This window comes from Odontesthes bonariensis, chromosome 4 (genome assembly GCF_027942865.1).
Source record: "Odontesthes bonariensis isolate fOdoBon6 chromosome 4, fOdoBon6.hap1, whole genome shotgun sequence".
Taxonomy (NCBI): domain Eukaryota; kingdom Metazoa; phylum Chordata; class Actinopteri; order Atheriniformes; family Atherinopsidae; genus Odontesthes; species Odontesthes bonariensis.
The window spans coordinates 15164650-15182153 of record NC_134509.1 but is presented as its reverse complement, the minus strand read 5'-3'; the positions used below and the strand labels follow the sequence as shown (position 1 = coordinate 15182153).

General features: G+C 39.1%; 1 protein-coding gene across 1 annotated transcript; it reads right to left on the bottom strand.

The window, feature by feature from the left end:
* Nucleotides 1–4584: 4584 nt before the first annotated feature.
* Nucleotides 4585–17076, bottom strand: ednraa (endothelin receptor type Aa). The gene is made up of 8 exons (XM_075463146.1): nt 16819–17076; nt 15337–15867; nt 12652–12779; nt 10736–10934; nt 8546–8698; nt 8254–8387; nt 7169–7277; nt 4585–6770 (listed from the first exon to the last, which is right to left on the bottom strand). The coding sequence occupies exons 2-8, from the start codon at nt 15820–15822 to the stop codon at nt 6633–6635; spliced, it is 1347 nt and encodes a 448-aa protein (XP_075319261.1). The 5' UTR covers nt 15823–15867; nt 16819–17076; the 3' UTR covers nt 4585–6632.
* Between the last annotated feature and the right edge of the window lie 428 nt (nt 17077–17504).

Here is a 17504-nt window from a genome sequence, read left to right as displayed (position 1 = left end):
AAGGTGTTTTATTTTCATTTTCACCAATGTTTCAGTTTGCTACAATATTTGTTGTTTGAATGATAAAAGTTAGCATAAAGAACCATCAGAACCTACCTACCCACATTTTCCTCGAGTGTGTTAATACACAAGTGTGTATGGATTTTTCTGTAACATTAGGAGAAGCAGAACTTTTCTTTCTGTTGCACCACATCTTCACTGCCCCACAGTCAAAGAAATCACTGGTTGTTGCAGGACAGATTGTTCATGAATTTTGAATTCATCCTTTTGGCTTTTATGAATTAGAAATAGTCTTTGCCAAAAGTCCTCTAAGCAAGTGCCATGGTGGATAGCTTGGAGGGATTACCATGCAAAGTGGCATACAGGGTACATCCATGTAAGGGCAGGGCAAATAAACATATGCTGTGTTTGATAAAACCCAAAAACACATTTCAGCATAAAGGATGTGGCGTCCATTGTGTCTCTCTGAATCATGTAGTGGATCGTTCCTGTGTGTGCTCTGTGGGAAACACACAAAGAGGGATAAGGTGGACAGATTAGTCTGAGGAATAATAATAATCAATACAGAGCCAAGGAGGAGACCGTCTCATTGCTGAGGTATAATCCATCAGCCAAAGTGCACCTCCTTTGTCGAAGGAGTACACAACCCTGCAATTGTGCTATGATTACTTATTTATTTTAATATGCCTGCCATAGGCCTTTGTGTCAGGAAATGTTCTGACTCACTGAGAGTGTTCCTTTCAGTTTAATATTTATCTTGTTGCTCAGTAACAACAGCATAAGAAAGAAGGAGTTGAAGAATCTCTTCAAAGTCACACAGCATGAAAGGGAGTAAAAACAAAATGTGCAGCTTTATTTCACTCCGAGTCTCTTGGAAGTAGACACCTGGTGGTGTTTTATGTGTTTTATCGTAAAATTTCATTATGAAACCGAAACCAGGAATGTGCTGTATTGTTTCAAAAACAAGATTCAGCCTCTTTTGTGCGTTGGTCTTCATTATTCATTATTGTACAAAAAACATCCAAATTCAAAATGTAAATTTTTAAGTTTTTACAGAGCAATGCTCAATAGTACAAAACATTTTTTGAGATGTTTCAAATATTGGGGGAAAAAAGCATTAAATTAGGTCCCTAATCTTTAAACAAACTACACGTCTCTGTCCTTGTAAGCACCACATAGAGCCTCCATCCACTCCAGAGAGTATGTTTTTTAGTCCAGCTGCTGTAAATCCTCATAATTTACAAATGCAAGCCTTTTCTTTTATGTAGAGGTAATGGGAAAAAAAAAATTAATTGAGTCACATCTTTAGCCACACAATACCCACAGGTGAGCCTGCTCTGAGGTTCCAATGCAAAAATAAGCTGCCGGCTCATTCACCCTGCTTTTCCCACTCTCTGTGCACTGTATATGGCCTCTCTATGCTTGGATATTACATGGTAAACAATGCCAGTAAGTAGTTTGATTAAACAAATGACTACTTTAACAAACACCACATTTCATGACAGCCTGTTTGCTTACTTGTGCTGCTGCTTTGTTTTTCCTGGACATGAGAGCATCTAGTAACCCAAATACCCAGGCCAATGAGTCCAGCTCTCCTTGCATTAACTCTTATAATGCAACATCCATGCTGCTTGGTTCATCCACTTTACTTTGTTCTTCATGTCCATCATGATTATTTATCCATGAATACTGTATTTCTAAGAATAATGGAGCAGTTTCAGTAGAGTCAATTGGGCCATTCAACTGGACCACCATTCTTAATAAAGCAAGATTACACCGCATTTGTTGGTTATTTGACTTTCTACTATGTAAATCTTTTACACCAGTGTTGCAAAACATATTTCAGATGTCATGCTTGAGGCTGGAGCCTATCCCAGCTGCTGTTTGGTAAGAGGCAGAGTACACCCTGGACATGCATGTTCATTCTTAGGGTCAATTTAGAATCGCCAGTTAACTTAACATGCATGTTTTTGGACAGTGGGAGGAAGCCGGAGTACGCAGAGAAAGCCCATGCATGCACGGGAAGGGCATGAACTTCACACAGAAAGACCAAACCCAGGATTCGAAACAGGAACCTTCTTACTGTGAGGCAACGGTGATATATAAAACTTTTTACACTCTGGAAAACTGAGGATGCATATTTTTGCTGTTTTGAAAGAGGAATCTGTGTCTACTCTTGCTAAATACAAGATTTCAGATGCTCAACATCTGTTCATGGTCATTGCTGTCTGTTCCTTCTTATTATACACCTAAATATTTTCAGCAAGAGACAGATTTAGAGTACAGACAGGCCAGTCAAACACACGCTCTGTGTCTATGAACCCATATGCAAGATGTGCAGAATGAGGTCTGGCACTGTCCTGCTGAGATAACCACAGACCTCTTGGGAAAGTACTTTGGCTTGATGCTATTCCAGTTTCCAGTATTCCAATTTTCCAATACACCACTCTGCACCAATGGGGTAGAGTGCCTCCACATATATGGTATATGTAACCCATTGAATGAGCACTGATGCATCCCATACTGTCACAAACACTGGCTTTTGCAGGTTGGAAAAAATGTACTATAAAAATAATAAAAAAATAAATAAATAAAAAAACATTTTCAATCTTTGCACAGAACCTGAAATCTTTTCCCTAGAAGCAGCTGAAACATGGACTCATTTGACCACAGATAACATGTCCAATGTCTTTCTGTCCATATGAGATGAACATGAGTCCAGAGATGCAGCTTCCCTGCATAGAGTTTAAACATGGCTTCCTTTGAGTGCAGTACATTTTCAGGGTTCACTTATGAATGCAGCTGCAAACTGTGTTGAGTGACAATGTTTTTTCAAAGTACTCCCAAGCTCATGTGGCTAGACTGATCATTACAGTGTGATACATGTTTCTCAAGTAGTCCTGCCTGAGCAGCCCGTTGTCACTGCCCACTCATCACATTCTGACGTTTAGCGGGAGGCCTTTGCCTCTGTTTTGAAAAAGGAAAGTACCCCCAAAGGACCCCAAAGGATCAAACATCTCTGGCTGTTCTGGGTTTCACTGGGTTTTCATTTGCTCACTGAGTTTTCACCAGACTCCCTAAATCTCTGACATTTTGACATTAAGAAAGGAACTTTTAACTGATTAATGTTGCTCTGACAGAGATTTGTACAAAGTGGTGAGCCGTGACCTATCCCTGCTCAGAAAGACTAAGCCTTCTTTGAATTCTCCTTTTATACCCAATCCTGACTCCCTCACCTGTCAACAAATAGTCTTCAGATTGTACAATCCTTCAAAACAGTCTTACCATATAAAAATGTGTTGTTGCTGAAATCAAATTCTAGATTTGTTTACACCTTCTGAACAAAGAGATGTTATACACTGAATACGCTGACAATCGATTCTTTGTAGTTGTGTCTGTGTTATATGAAGGTTCAAACAAATTAGCAAACTGCAAATGATTTTATTGCATTGTAAACAACTTCTCAACTTTTTTTTGGAGATGGAGTTCATGGAAATTTGTAAACATGATGACAATTGGGTCATAATGAGTTGTCATTCAGTATTTTTTTTCCCAAACTTACTATATCAACAACCAAATGTGAATAAACTCTGTATGGAGAGGCGCTGTGGAACTTTGAGATCCTCTGTTATTTGTTTTTGGGCTTAATTCAATTCACTGCTGGCAAGAAACAAGGTTCCCACCAAATTCCAGAAATAAAACCGCTCCGTTTCCTTCTTCGCACTTGTTTTTCTCACACTTTAATTTCTCTCTCTATCCTCTCTAAAACATTGTTTCAAAGATCCACCGCAATGATGTTTGCCTCTGTTTTATTCTTTTGCCTCGTTAAACCTGGACCGACATTATTCCAGCAACCAAAGCTTTGGGCAGTTCAGAGTTTGTTCAGGGGTAGTGGAACCTGAACGTGATATGTTTTAATATGAGGCATATGAAACAATTTCATAAAGTTTATGACCTGGCTGAGATTTATCTCCAAGCTGCTGAAACAAATAACAGAACGATTTCTGATAAAGCCACAGCTGCCACAATAGTCTGTTGATTCTGGATGCTTATCAGCTTTGTGTATGGATTTCATGGCTCTGGTAACTGTCTCTTTTTGACAGTGATAGAGAGTGCAGTCCTGGGGTAATGACATATTTAGGCACAGCAATCGAGATGCTGAATTATGTCATAATCGTTGTGAATATGCAAATAGCTCTTAATGAATGTATCTTAACAAAAAAAGTTCCAAAAAAAATTAAATAAATTGTGTTAAAATCATTAAGCTTCCGGCAGCTTCTTATTATACTATTGTTAATCTAAATGCATAATCCAGTCCGGCCAATGGTCAGAGCTTGCTTTTCTCTTGCCCTTTTTCTTGAGCACAGATGAGAACTGAATTATGCGTATCGAATTCCCACCATCCAAGCCCGTTCACATCCTCTCTGCTGACATTAGCAACCCTTAGGGCTCAGTTGCCGAGCAGGTCACAGTGTGCTTCAAATCACTCCCAGACGCCTCTTTCTCACAAAAAAAAAAAACAGAGGGGGCCCCTTGAATTTCTCAGCCAAATCAGTATGGCAGCAAAATAAACTTTCTCTCGTCTTACAGTGGGGATGGAAAGTGATTTATTGGTTAAAGCAGCAGCATTTACATAGGGTTAACATGTAAATCAGTGATGAAAAATCATTGATCACAGATGATGCTGAATCGTTTTGATGAATAGTGGTAAAACAAAAGTCAACTGAGAGGACATTTTTCTTTTTGTATACATATGTGCAAAACACTCCAAGTAGAGGAGTGGAAGTAATAGCTCGCACGCATGCAAGCACACATTAAAACTCACACAGGTTTACATTTATTCACATATCAAATATAGGATATCACGAGGAGGTTTACTTTAAGCTGAATACTATTTCCACTTCGAAACAACAGATTGACATTTTGGGAAATGCCCATATTCACTTTCGTGCTGAGAATTACATGAAAATATTTGTCCCAGTCTCATGTCTATTTGTTAAATATAAAGCTAAAGACAAAAAGCTGTTCAGATTATTTTATCTACAGACAGAAAATAGATCAGAATTCAACCACATCGTGCTAAGGAATTACTCCTTCTATTATAGTACTTGAAAAAGTTAGCCCATTACTTTACTGATTAGCTAAATTCTTACATGATTCATTTACTTTTTTGTTAGCTGTTAGCCTCGTCCAACGTGTTATTATACATCCAACCTACACTTCTCATAGTCTGAAACAATATGGTTTCACCAATTAACACCAAAATGCTAAAATATTACCCTACTTCAATCACTTGAAGCAGCATCTCAGAATCTCATCCTCACACAAATTTTTTTGGAAAGAGTAATTGGAATTGGTGAATTAGGAAGTGAATCTTTTTATGTTTGGTCAAAGCGAGGCCACCTGTGTCCCTTCACTTCTTGTCTTCATGTTGAACTGAGCGAGCAGCTGACTGAAGTGTAAAATTCAACACATAAGAGTGGTGTCTTCTCACTGAACTTTGAAAAATCATATTTTTCAAAATGTTTCACTTTTCCTAACATTAGAGGAGGGTCACCATCTCTGACAACATACTTGCCGATGTCATTACAAAGCCAACATGGTCTGAGTAAAATATTTGAGATTATTACTACATTATAACACTTTATAAAAGTGAACATTGTACAGGTATTTGTTTAATGGGTTATATGAGTGTAAATAATTGTTGATTTGGATGTTAAAATTCACAGTGTTGTGAAAAAAAATATATTTTTGGTCAGTCTTTCATATTTTATATCAGTGATATGCTTCGCTTGTGCTGTGATACTACAGAGTTGGGACTTATCAACGCACACTAAAAGCCAGCAGATCTGTACTAGATTTTGTGCCAGATTAGTTGGCATATTCTGACAAATCAAATAATTATTCTGCAGAATATTTCATTTTCAGATGACCATAAATGCATATGTTCGTGTGAATCATGCTTTCACTGTTTCTCTGTTTTTGTCTGTGTTCAGAACAATAATTTTGATCAGATATCCGTCTCTGCATCAAACAATAAATCATAGTCTGATTATACCACAATGTAGCTCAATGAAATGAGTAAAACACAATGCAGAGCCCCTTGCACATGAGAAATAATAGTTGCTCATATCAATGAAGTGGCTTTTTGTTTCCTTATCGTCAGCAAATACTCACATCTTCTCATCCCTTCTGACAGAACAGTCAGCCACTTCCTTCTTGTAGCATCCTTCCTGGTGGTGCTGCCCTTTACAGGAATAGCCTGCTTGGCTCCTGACTGAGAGCAATTTATAGAGTTCAGCTGCATCCCTTGAAAAAGTCCTCCTACTCCTCCTGCCCCCCTCCCCATCTCCATTCAAGCTTTAATGTTACTGTCCGTGGGTGTGGGAACCAAAAGAGTTTTTCGTAGGAAGTTTAGCTCTCTGAAAGGCTCAGGAAACTCACTCAATTGTTTGTTCCTTTTATTCCAGTTCCTAATATGTCTCTTCCGCACTCACGTGTTGCCTTAGTGCCAAGCAAAGCAAGGTCCAAGCATAGCTTTTTATGTATACATTTTAAGATGAGTGTTGTGTGCATTTTAAACTCTTAATTGGACATTTAAAAGCTTAAAAAAAAGCTTGTCGGGTAAGCGTTCAGTTGCTGTCTTTCCGGATGCTGCGGTCAGTGAGGAGGTTGTTGGGCTCTGGGCTTTTACACTGGATACTGGTACCATTCATGGGTCCAATGCTGCCCAGTTGGTTGTCAGAGTAGCACCAGCAGCACAAGCACGACTTGGAGAACATGTGAAGAGAGGAGAGTGAACATTTTAACATGGCTTTGTTTACCACAAGACTTTTCCAAATGTGGAACTTGTCTCAAGTATTTTTTTCCCACAAAGCCCAACATGCAAACTTGGGACATGGTTTATCTCCAGCCTCATTTCCTTGACAGACATTTGCGGTGTATGACCTCAGCCAGTAATGTGACTACATATATCATCAGGCTGTTGCTCATGGAATGTCATCAACATCACAGCCCCTGACTCATGGACAAAAGGTTCGAGTTCACTACTTGCTTCTCAGGCCAAACTAACTTGGAGAGTATCGTGTGTTTTGCGTGTATGTGTGTGTGATAGGATAAAAGTGATTGTGTGTGTGCTACATCCATCTGTGAAAGACGGTTACTATACCTTGAAGCAGTTTTTGAACTTCTTGCTGACAAAGTATAGTATAATAGGATTTATGCACGAGTTGATTGTAGCCAGGTTGATGCTGAAGTAATCCAGAACTAACAGGAAACTGGAAATAGAGAAAAGTTGAGAAGTTAGTTAACTGAATAGTTGAAGACAAAAACAACATCATGAAAGTGCAGAAAGAAGTCTTGTGTATTTGCATATAGCTTTTCAATAAGTTCCTTCAGCTGAAACGGACAAATAAGCTGTTTCTTCGTGCCCTTGAACACAGCTCATAATAGCATCCCGTAAAGTACCACCCCTACATACTGCTGAGGGGAAATACGACTCAGGAGAGTTTCCACAATAGAGCAGACCTCATTCTCAAGTCTTATATTTAAAAGGCCATAAAGTCTTCATAAGGAGGAAGGGAGGGGGGATAATTGGAGGAGCAGCGTGCCTTTGTGTTATGCGAGTTTAAGATCAACATATGCTCTATCAATAACACGATACTAATAAGACCCCACTAAAATACTGACCTTACTAATATACTGTCCTAAACTACTTCCTGGTTGAATTTAGGTGACAACATCACTTGGTTATCGTTAGAAAACAACCATGGTTTGATCTAAATTATATTCTTTTTACAAAGTGATCATCAACATCAGGGACGCCATGATAGTTGCCTTGGTTAAATGTAAACACAGCGATTTTACGACAAAACGTTGTCGCTCTCTCGTTGGATTTAGAAAGCAACGTCACCGGATAAGGTTAGAAATCAATCATGTTTAGGGGTTATAAAAACAGTTCCAGTTCCAAAAAAAGCTTCAAAGACATCAAATGATTTTTAAAGTGTGTTACATAGATTTGACCCTAACCATTGAAAAAAGTGGTCGCCTCAAAGAGACAGAAGCTAAAACTGACCATTGCAGAGAGGGGGTAACAAGAAGGGATACTTCAGTGCAGAAAAATAATGTTTTTTTTTTTATCATTATAACTTTTAAACCTATTGCAGAAGACACCCAAAGGGAATTTGTCAATGAACAAAGTATGGCCTCTTTAAGGAATTCTAGTGTAACAGTCTTGTTTGAATAGAAACTCACTTGAACAGCTCACAGCGTGTGTTATCATTTTGCTGGTAAACCATCCTCTTAAGAATCCTGCTAAGGTGCAGTGGGAACCAGCAGAGGGCAAAGATTAACACAAGGCAGAAAACCGCTTTGGCCACTTCCCTCCTCTGCAGAGAAAAACAGCAGATAATATTCCACCATTAAAGAGCTGATGTGAAGAGTGCGCTGAAAGGAGGTCAATCGTTAAAGCAATGCATGACAGAGCAAAACAGAAATATTTAGGTATGTTAATGTTTCAGATCATTATTGTGAAGCATTTTCCAACCTGTTTAAGGTGCTCACTGAGCGCGATCCGAAGGCTGCCGTTCCTGTGGTTGAGCATCTCGCAGGTCATTAGAGTGTAGAAGATAGCTGAGCAAGTCAAAGGTACACAGAAGTAGAAGCCAAACAGCCACCAGTCCTTTGCGTCTCTGTAGAACTAGAGAAAGACAAGCAAACTGATGCAGGTGATTATGTTCAAGTTACAATTGTTTCATGACTTACTGTGTGACCTGAGAGTTAGAAACTTAGGACCTATAGGTTTTCTTAAGCCACCTTAAATAGTACTTAGGGCACTGATCAAGGCGTCACTTAAAGACTCATTTGTGGACATAAATGATAGAATTTTTTGGAGAACTTTTTCCCAACCTACTGTGTGGTTCTTATTTCCCCAGCGCTATCTTAGGATGGAAAATCTTACCTTAAACTACTGAAACTGAAAGGGCCTTAAAAGCCAGAACCGGAAATTATTCAACTGGACATGGTGTAATGGTAGATTCCATACTTTGTAATCTAAACTACTAGAATCCCAAAACACCACCTGAGTCCCTATGTGCTCCATTGCCAGCGTCTTTAAGAATACTGCTATGTACCTGGGGTAGAAGTCTTGAGTCACTCTGGCTGTAAACAGACTGTGTGTAGTAAGGGCCTCTGGTTTGAAAATAGCATGTTAAGTGTGCTCGTTTAAAGGAACTATTTTTCCAAACCATAAGAATGTGAGCAAACTTTATTACACAATTTCTGAGAATTTTTTATTATTTTCATTTGCAGACCCCTTCTTGAGTCTAGCATGCTGAGTACTGACAAGACCAAAACAATAAAAATTCTATTATTTAATAATGTTAAGAAGCACATGCTTCTGAGAGCTCACAGATTACTCCAGGTTTTCTTACATGTGGAATAGCACATGTGGCTCAGCTTGAGACCCTAGGCCTCAGTAATTGCACTTGGCCTGCAATCAATTATGTGCTCCAAGGATGTGAAAAGTCCACAATCACTGAGATAGAGAGAGAAAGTTGACAGGGCATATTTTCTGAAAGTGATCCTTCACTATCAACCGCTTTTGGGAATTTGGTAGTCCTTATTACTGTGGTCTCTTCTAGTTTTCTGATGCTCTAATTACGTTTTCTAATTTTCTTTTGTTTTCAGCACAAGCGGGAAATGTTGTAGGTGTTCGTTCATGCCACCGTATTGATGCGCTGAAAAAATATTTGTTCAAATTCCACCAAGATAGCACGTCAGATTTACATGAAAAAAAACACTCATACAAGCATTTAAAAGTGACATTAGGACATTAGGTTCAAGGTGCACACTGTCTTCAAATCATTTTTAGGCAGTAAAGTGTGCTATCTCATTGCTTCAGTATGCAAAATCTATGATTCTTCTGCACAAATGCTCTGTCACCATGTACTTTTTCACCACATCTTGGCCTCAATATCATTTTCAAAGTGGAGGGCAGGCATCTTAGTCGGGCTCTTAACAGTTAGATAGCTCAAGAACAGCCAAAATGTGTGATCTGGTTAATGAATAGCTCTAAGACACCTTTGTGCTGGGCTTTGAGTTTTACTTTGAGTTTACCCTGCCTTTTCCCGAGTCTGAAACTAATAAACTCTCAGTTGGCGCAAACCTTTTTCTTTTATTGGTTTCTTCTTCTCAGAATTTATGTGAAGCAGCTATATATGGCTGCCCTGGCTTAGTTTTTTATGTGTCAGATGAAATAGCATAATCGTGATCCAACAGGTATTCAGGAACTGACAAAAACTTAGCAAGTAAACTAAAAAAGAGCGAGAATGCACATTTTTCCAAGCTTTATCTGAGGGAGGCCCACTGCCTAAGCAGCTATTTACAATACGTGTTGAACTTCATAAACTATATCATAGAACATCCTGAGAACTATTGCCATTTAATGTAGCTTGCAATAGGGACTCCTCCAGCATCATAGTGCTTTTAAACACAAATAAGCAATTTTAAAGGAAATAAAGAAAATACGGAGAAAATACCCCCAAGGTCCTACTGAGCCTATGCATGATGAAGGAATAACAACATGGTTTTTGACTCATCTTACAATAGCCAGCTGGTAGTTACTTCACTACCTGGAAGCTCCCCAGTTAACTTCAGAGAGCCCCCAGAACTGTTGGCTCCAAAAGCACTCCAAAGGTTCTCATCCAAAATTGACATGAAATTGATAATGATGTACCTTCATGAAGTCCGTCTTCGGGTTAAGCATGCAAGTACGTATGGTGTTGTTGTTGTAGCTGAAGGTGATGATGTCGAAACCGATGGCCTCAGGTACTGCCAGGATGAGTGACAGCACCCAGATAGACACAATCTCGATGACTGTGAGGAGAGGGATGCCCACTCCTTGCACTCTGCTCCACGATGCCACGGCTCTATACCTGCAACATGGGAGGATGCAAAGGTGTCGTTCAGAGTGTTGCTTTGTGCATGCTCCACATATTGGTTGTACGTGATAAACTGATCAAGGCAAAGGTGTATGACCAGAATATATTGGGTTACTGAATAATGAAATATTATGAGACTTTATGATAAGAGTCTGCACTATAAAGTGTGAAATGTAAGACAATTCCTAAGATCTGATAGAGACTCAAATACGTTATATTCAAATGTTGATCACATGGCATAATCACATGTCAGTTTTTACAAACAAAAAACAGAACTGCAAATATTCAATTGCTTTCAAACATTTGATAGAAATCAGTAATGTTGTGTATTTTTTGTCTCTTCTGGCTGACAATGTTAACAGCAGTTTCTTTATGCCACCGAACACAACAAACTGCTCAGTCAGCATACTATCAAAATGTTAAGAATTAATGAGGAGAGATGATCAATTGTTTATTTTCAATATCTAATATTTATATTTTTGTGAAGCCTCCAAACAGACTGGCCCATGTTGGCAGAGGTCTGTGTGTTGGCTTGTGTTTCCCATGCACTGAATACTTGTTTGCTTGTTTGTTTCATTAATGGAAACCACTTGTCGAAATGTTTTAGTAAAATCGTGCATCAAGATTTTATGCCAAAAACAATATATTTTTCATGACACATTTGAATTTCTCTGTTGAACAACACGGTGGCATTTATATTTTACTAAGTGGTAATGTATCCACCTTTTTCCTCTTCCTACAACATTGAAAAGATACAGAAGGGACTCGACTAGTTTCATAATGCACACAAACAAAGATATGCATTACATTTCCTGGAAACAAATGGAGAGCATGTGCCTTCGAATACAACTGTATAGCACTGCAATCTGCTCTTTTCTGATAATACAGGTCATTAAAATTGTGTGGCTGGTTGAACCACTGAGCCTATTTAGGGCAGGTCGAGCCTATTATCCCTGATGCTGAGTAGTGCGTTAAGTGAGATGACACTGAACTACAACGCTTCAGGACCATCATTTATTCATTGTGGAATTTCTATTAAGACATTATAAAAAAAGGAATTTATAGGCCTGTGGTATAGATACAGTAATGTTAACGTCAGACAATAAAGTGTACTGAGCACAATGTTGCTTCCTAATGACCTAATGAGCTTCCTGGAAGGGATTATCTCAGTTTTCTTGCCATTACGGAATCAAGAGAAAAATCTTTAAGTTATCCATCTAAATTCATTTTCTGCTTCTCTGAATAACTTCATCTGTGTTAGAAAAATGATTTAAGATAACATAATCTAGTGGATCTAGTGGAGGCTAGACAGCCAGATCGAACTGGTTTGATTTTCTTTTCACTAATTTTGCTGCCAGCATAAATTCTGTGCTACACTGATTGCTTGTTCATGAAGATGAATACGTTGATCTCTTTGCAAGTGTACGTCTGTGTTGCTGATGTGACCATGGCCTCGACTAATACCATGTAATTTCCTTAGAAAGCCGCCGCTTATTCATGGAATTATAAAATTACAACAAATCCTGTTCATGAGAGGCTTTGTAATATCTACTTGATAATAAAAAGTACTTGATTTCAAGTAAATGCTTTCAGAAACCTTGCTAAAATATTTTTGGCCACATGCAGCAATTTATCTCCTTGAACAACTGTTTTTTTTTTTTTCATCAAATGTGCACTATAAACCCTGAATGTGACTGAGTGCGGCACTGACCTGTCCACACTGAGGGCACACAGGTTGAGGACTGTAATGCCCACAGAGGCTTTCTGAAGGAAGGGCAGCAGCTTGCAAAGTCCCAGGCCGAAAGCACTGTCGTCAAATGGAAAGCGTGACGCAAGGAGCTGGAGGAAGGACAAGTGGTTGTCACTTCAACAATATCTCTCAAAGGAGTAGAATCACATTTGCAACAACATCCATTGTTCAACACTCAGCACATGCAAATCGACATCATGACCTATTGTTGAATTACTGTTTGGCTTTGGTCATGTATTGTACAACCTCGCTTCAGTTGGGATGCTATCAAATGCAAATAAACACAGAATGAAGTGATTTGAATGAAGGAGATGTATTGCTGTGATTATGAAAGTAAGATATTTTCCTCTTCTTTTTTTAAAACATTGGATTATAGCTGCTCTGCAGTCTTTTAGGTAAATTAATTTTATTTTTGTTTCACAATGTACCAAATGTTTTGTTTTTTTTACTAAGTGACTGGTCTGGACTGCAGGAAGATCAGTTCAGTACTGGAACCCTTTCACTACAGAGTCATCACGTTGTAGTTTATCATACCAAGTTGAGTCAAATTTATTCATATGGTCCATTTAAAAGCAACAGATCCTTATCCAAAGTACATTCCATTTAGGGATATAACTGAATCGAAATCAAACATAAAAAGAACAATACGTGCAGAAAGTGGCTTGGCATTGTCTTTTTGAAATAAGCAAGGCCCAGACAGTATCTGGATGGTACAGTATATATCGCTCAAAAATCTGTTTATATCATTCAGTACTAATAGTGCTTTCAAAAGCTATCCGTGTCATATTGTAGGAAGAAGAAATCAAGGATATTTTGTGCTGCAGATAATGAATTCCCCATTTCTTTAAAATGTCACATAGATAAACATTGTTCTTAAACTGTTGAAGTATTTGCCCATGCAGTCTTTCAGATAGTGCTAAACCTTTCAACATCTTTACTTGTGAAAGCCTCTCTGGAATGTTCTTTCTATGCCTAAATATGTTGCTGACACATTTAAAAATAACCTAATAATATGTGACTCATTTTGCTAAATGTTTTTAAAAAATTTTAACATAAAAAACCAATCAGTTCATAGCTTTAATATTCAATCTATTTCATACTGCACCCCCCCCCCCCTTTTTTTAATTTATATACTGTTCCATTGACTTCCAAATGATTTCAAATCAATCAACCATATATGGCTGTTCCTGTAAAAGTATTTCAATAAAACAATGTTTCTTTGTGTGTTTTAAGAGACTTTTACTGTATTTTACTGCACAGCACACCAGAGACCAGTCAGTGTCCCGCATGAGTAACATGAACCGCATCGACCACAATCAACTGATGAAACCCTTTCCAAAACTGCCAGATCTCCACCAAAAAAACTCCCAATGAAGGAACCAAACTGCAATAAGTTGATATGATGTCACTAGTCTCCAAGACAAACTTCCACAACCTCCTCTGATATTAGCTGAGTTGGAATAAATTGATTAACAAGATAAAGTACATAGAGTACATGTACATGGAGACTTTTTATTTATTCCACAGCACAAAACAAAGAAAAGTGTTTTCAGAAACGTCCTTGCCCAAAGGAAGAGAACAGGGGCTTTCATTATTGTGGCCGTGGCTCTTTTCTTTGTTTGTGCACGGCCTGCTCCCCCCGTAAGATTTTTGTTTCCTCTTTGCACATGTGTTGCTCAGACTACAAAGTCACTGTGCCCTCAGACTCCCAAGTTAATTTCAACCAGGTGGCTTTCTCATTTTTCTCGTGCAAAATGACGTCCTTTAATGTGGCTCAAAAGATCAGGTTGACTGATCACTTCATTTTTTCCATCGTTCTTTGTCATTACACAAAGCACGACAGTGTTTACTGGCATAAATCAAATCAATGTAGGAGCCTTGTAACAATTTTTCATATAAATCACGCAAACACTTCATATTTTAAAGTGATCCAGGATAAACAAAATTGTTGCGAGTCACGCAAAACTGAAACCAGCTGCTGCTTTCATACTGATTAAGAGGTCTTTTAACTGATAATCTTGTCTAATAAATCTATATTTTGAAGTTTTCTGCCTACTCGCCTTATGTTAGATACCTCTCATAAACACATGAATAAGATGTACCATTAACTGTGAAACATTCATTCCAACACAAGACAATAATCTTATTTACTCTATACCCTTTTAGTTTTTAACCTACTGTAACTTGGTTTCTTGGTGTTAAGAACTCATGGAGTTAAATGATTTACTACTTGAGGAGCAAGGAGAATTAAAGAGAAAACAAAAAAAAATAGAAAAATACTGGCTCTAGATAAGGTGACTAATGTCTCCGGTCAATACAAGGGCAATGGCATATGTGACTGTAGCTTGACTCCTGTGTTTATTTAAGCCCGCCATATCCCTGCTCTTCTCATCACTAATCTGATCACATGAGGATGATAACAACGTCCGACTGATTACACTTTCCCGTCTATTTGCACACTCCCTAGACCCCTTCCCACTTCCCCCCTTTTCCCGTCTGTAATATTCCACCTTATCTGTGCGTGTCACCTCCATTGTTGCTGCATTTCATCATATCAGCTGCAAGACTTGTCACTCAGTGGCTTTTCTGTAAAAGAATTGGGTTAAAAGTTAATTAAACATGCAGCAGTGGAGTGAAAAACTGTACCTTGTATACATTGATAGGTATATCAATGAAAATGTAGATAAGGTCGCCCAGGGCCAGGCTGGCAATGAGAGCATTGGGCCCGTTCCTCATGCACTTGTGCTGGTATATAATCCTCAGGAGGGTGGCATTGCCGACCAGGCCGACCACAAAGACTGCAATGGAAATTATGGTGTTGATGTACTTAAAATAGCTGCTAATTGAGGGAGATACAAGGCACCTCGGAGGTGGCCTCTTTGGGGCGGTTTCATTTGCAGAGCTGGATCCCAAAGGTTGCACTTCGGCTCCTGGGGCCCATGGGGGAAGGCTGGGCATTATACTTGGACTAACGGTGCTGTAGAAACCTGGAGACTGGAGGGTGGAGTGGATCAGAAAGCCGGGGAGAGACTCCTCAGCTTCAGCTCCGTTTATCTGGCACATTCCTTTGGCTACCATACAGGCCATTAGTAGAAACATATGCCCAGCCGGGGTGCCCATTATAGAATGCATTGAGTGCTTTGATTTCACTGATTGAAAGACTCTCCCAATATGTCACTGTTGAGAAAAAAAAAACATGAAGGAAAACTGGTTATTCTCCAAATACACATTTCACCTGCCCTGCCTTCAAGCTCAAGAGACAGTAAAACCTAATCAAAGTGAATATAATAAATAATATAATAGCTGAGCACAAGAAAGTTTGACAGCATTGCTGTCCCGTTCAGGAGCTATAGGGGAAGTTTAACAATGTCTTTAGACTTCAAAAAGATTTATCCAAAGAGGCACAGATGGGAGATGCCAGCACTACTTATAATCAGACAGTGAGGATGAGGCATCAGAAGAGCCTATTGAACAACTCTTTCCTGGAACAATGAGCAGTAATTTATGTCTTCAAGTCAATCAAATTGCAGATACACAAAGAAGTTTTTTTTTTTTCCTGATTTGTTGTGTTGTTTTGACAAAGAGGTCCTTGCACAGATTTGGACAAGATGATTTCCCAAAGCCTGCATTCTCCTTCTGTTTCTAATTTCGAAAGGTTTAAACTTGTGGGTTTTTTTAGCCAAGAAAAAGTGCTGCAAGGCTTATTTCCAGAAAGCCGGGCAATGTAAGTTTGAAGTTTAAATACAAAACAGATGAAGGTCCAAAATCCAAAGAACAAAACACAGAAGTACACCCTGCATCCCCTTCCTCTTCACAAGAAAAAAAAAAACTTTCTGGACAAAATCAGAACAAATAATCCCACAAAACTGCTATTAAAGAACAGATGAAGTTTCAAACTATCAGATTCAGAGTGAAACCCTGTTCATCATGTCACGGCACAGGCAACTCTTACAGCCCAGAGTTCTTCCTGTTCAAAGTCCCTGCTGTCACCAAGTACACAAAGAACTATTTAGCAGCCAGCCCTTCAAGTAGCATCACAGTTTAGCATCAGCATGACACTGCTGGGATCTGTGACAGCACGCAAACTGATCTATCCATAAATAATAAATACATTTGGTTTTCACCTACCGCTTCTAAAATGTCTGCCTGGCCCCTTTGGAAATCGTCAGGCAAACTTTCAGCTGAAGCCCCCAGACATCTGTATCACATCACATGAGTAATTAACGCACTATCAAAGCTGCAGCGTATCCCACTTGGTTTGAGCAATGCACCCGTCTGCTCTGAGGTGCCTTCGCATTATGGCTCAGAGTTTCCTGTGGAGAGTTTGCAGTATGTCTGAGTGTGTGTGCTCAACTGGGTATGTGTCTATGAGGTTGTGTGGATGTGTGAGTGTGTGTGTGTGTGTGTGTGTGTATCAGAGCACCAGTGAGACACTTTGACTGGGTGGGATAGTAAATCTCCACCTCCCTTTGGTAACAGACTGGGCCCCCTTTGGAAACATCACCCCCCTTTCTCCTTCTTCTCAGAGGCACCGCCTGCTGACAGTCATCTCCAGCAGCAGCACACAAACTCTCTCTCTCTCACATGAACACAGGGACAGGGGCATCTGGGAGTCAAGCGCCCCTCCAATCTGCCCCTTTCCTTAAATTCCTCCTACCTTCTCATTCAATCCCCCCCGCACTCGCATTATTTCTTGTATGTGTTACATGCAACTGTTTCCTCACACAAAAGACAGCAGGTATTAGACTCGAAGGAGGGAGATAAGAGGAAGTCATTGTCCATGTTTTGGTGTGATGTTTGTTTCATTTGAGAGG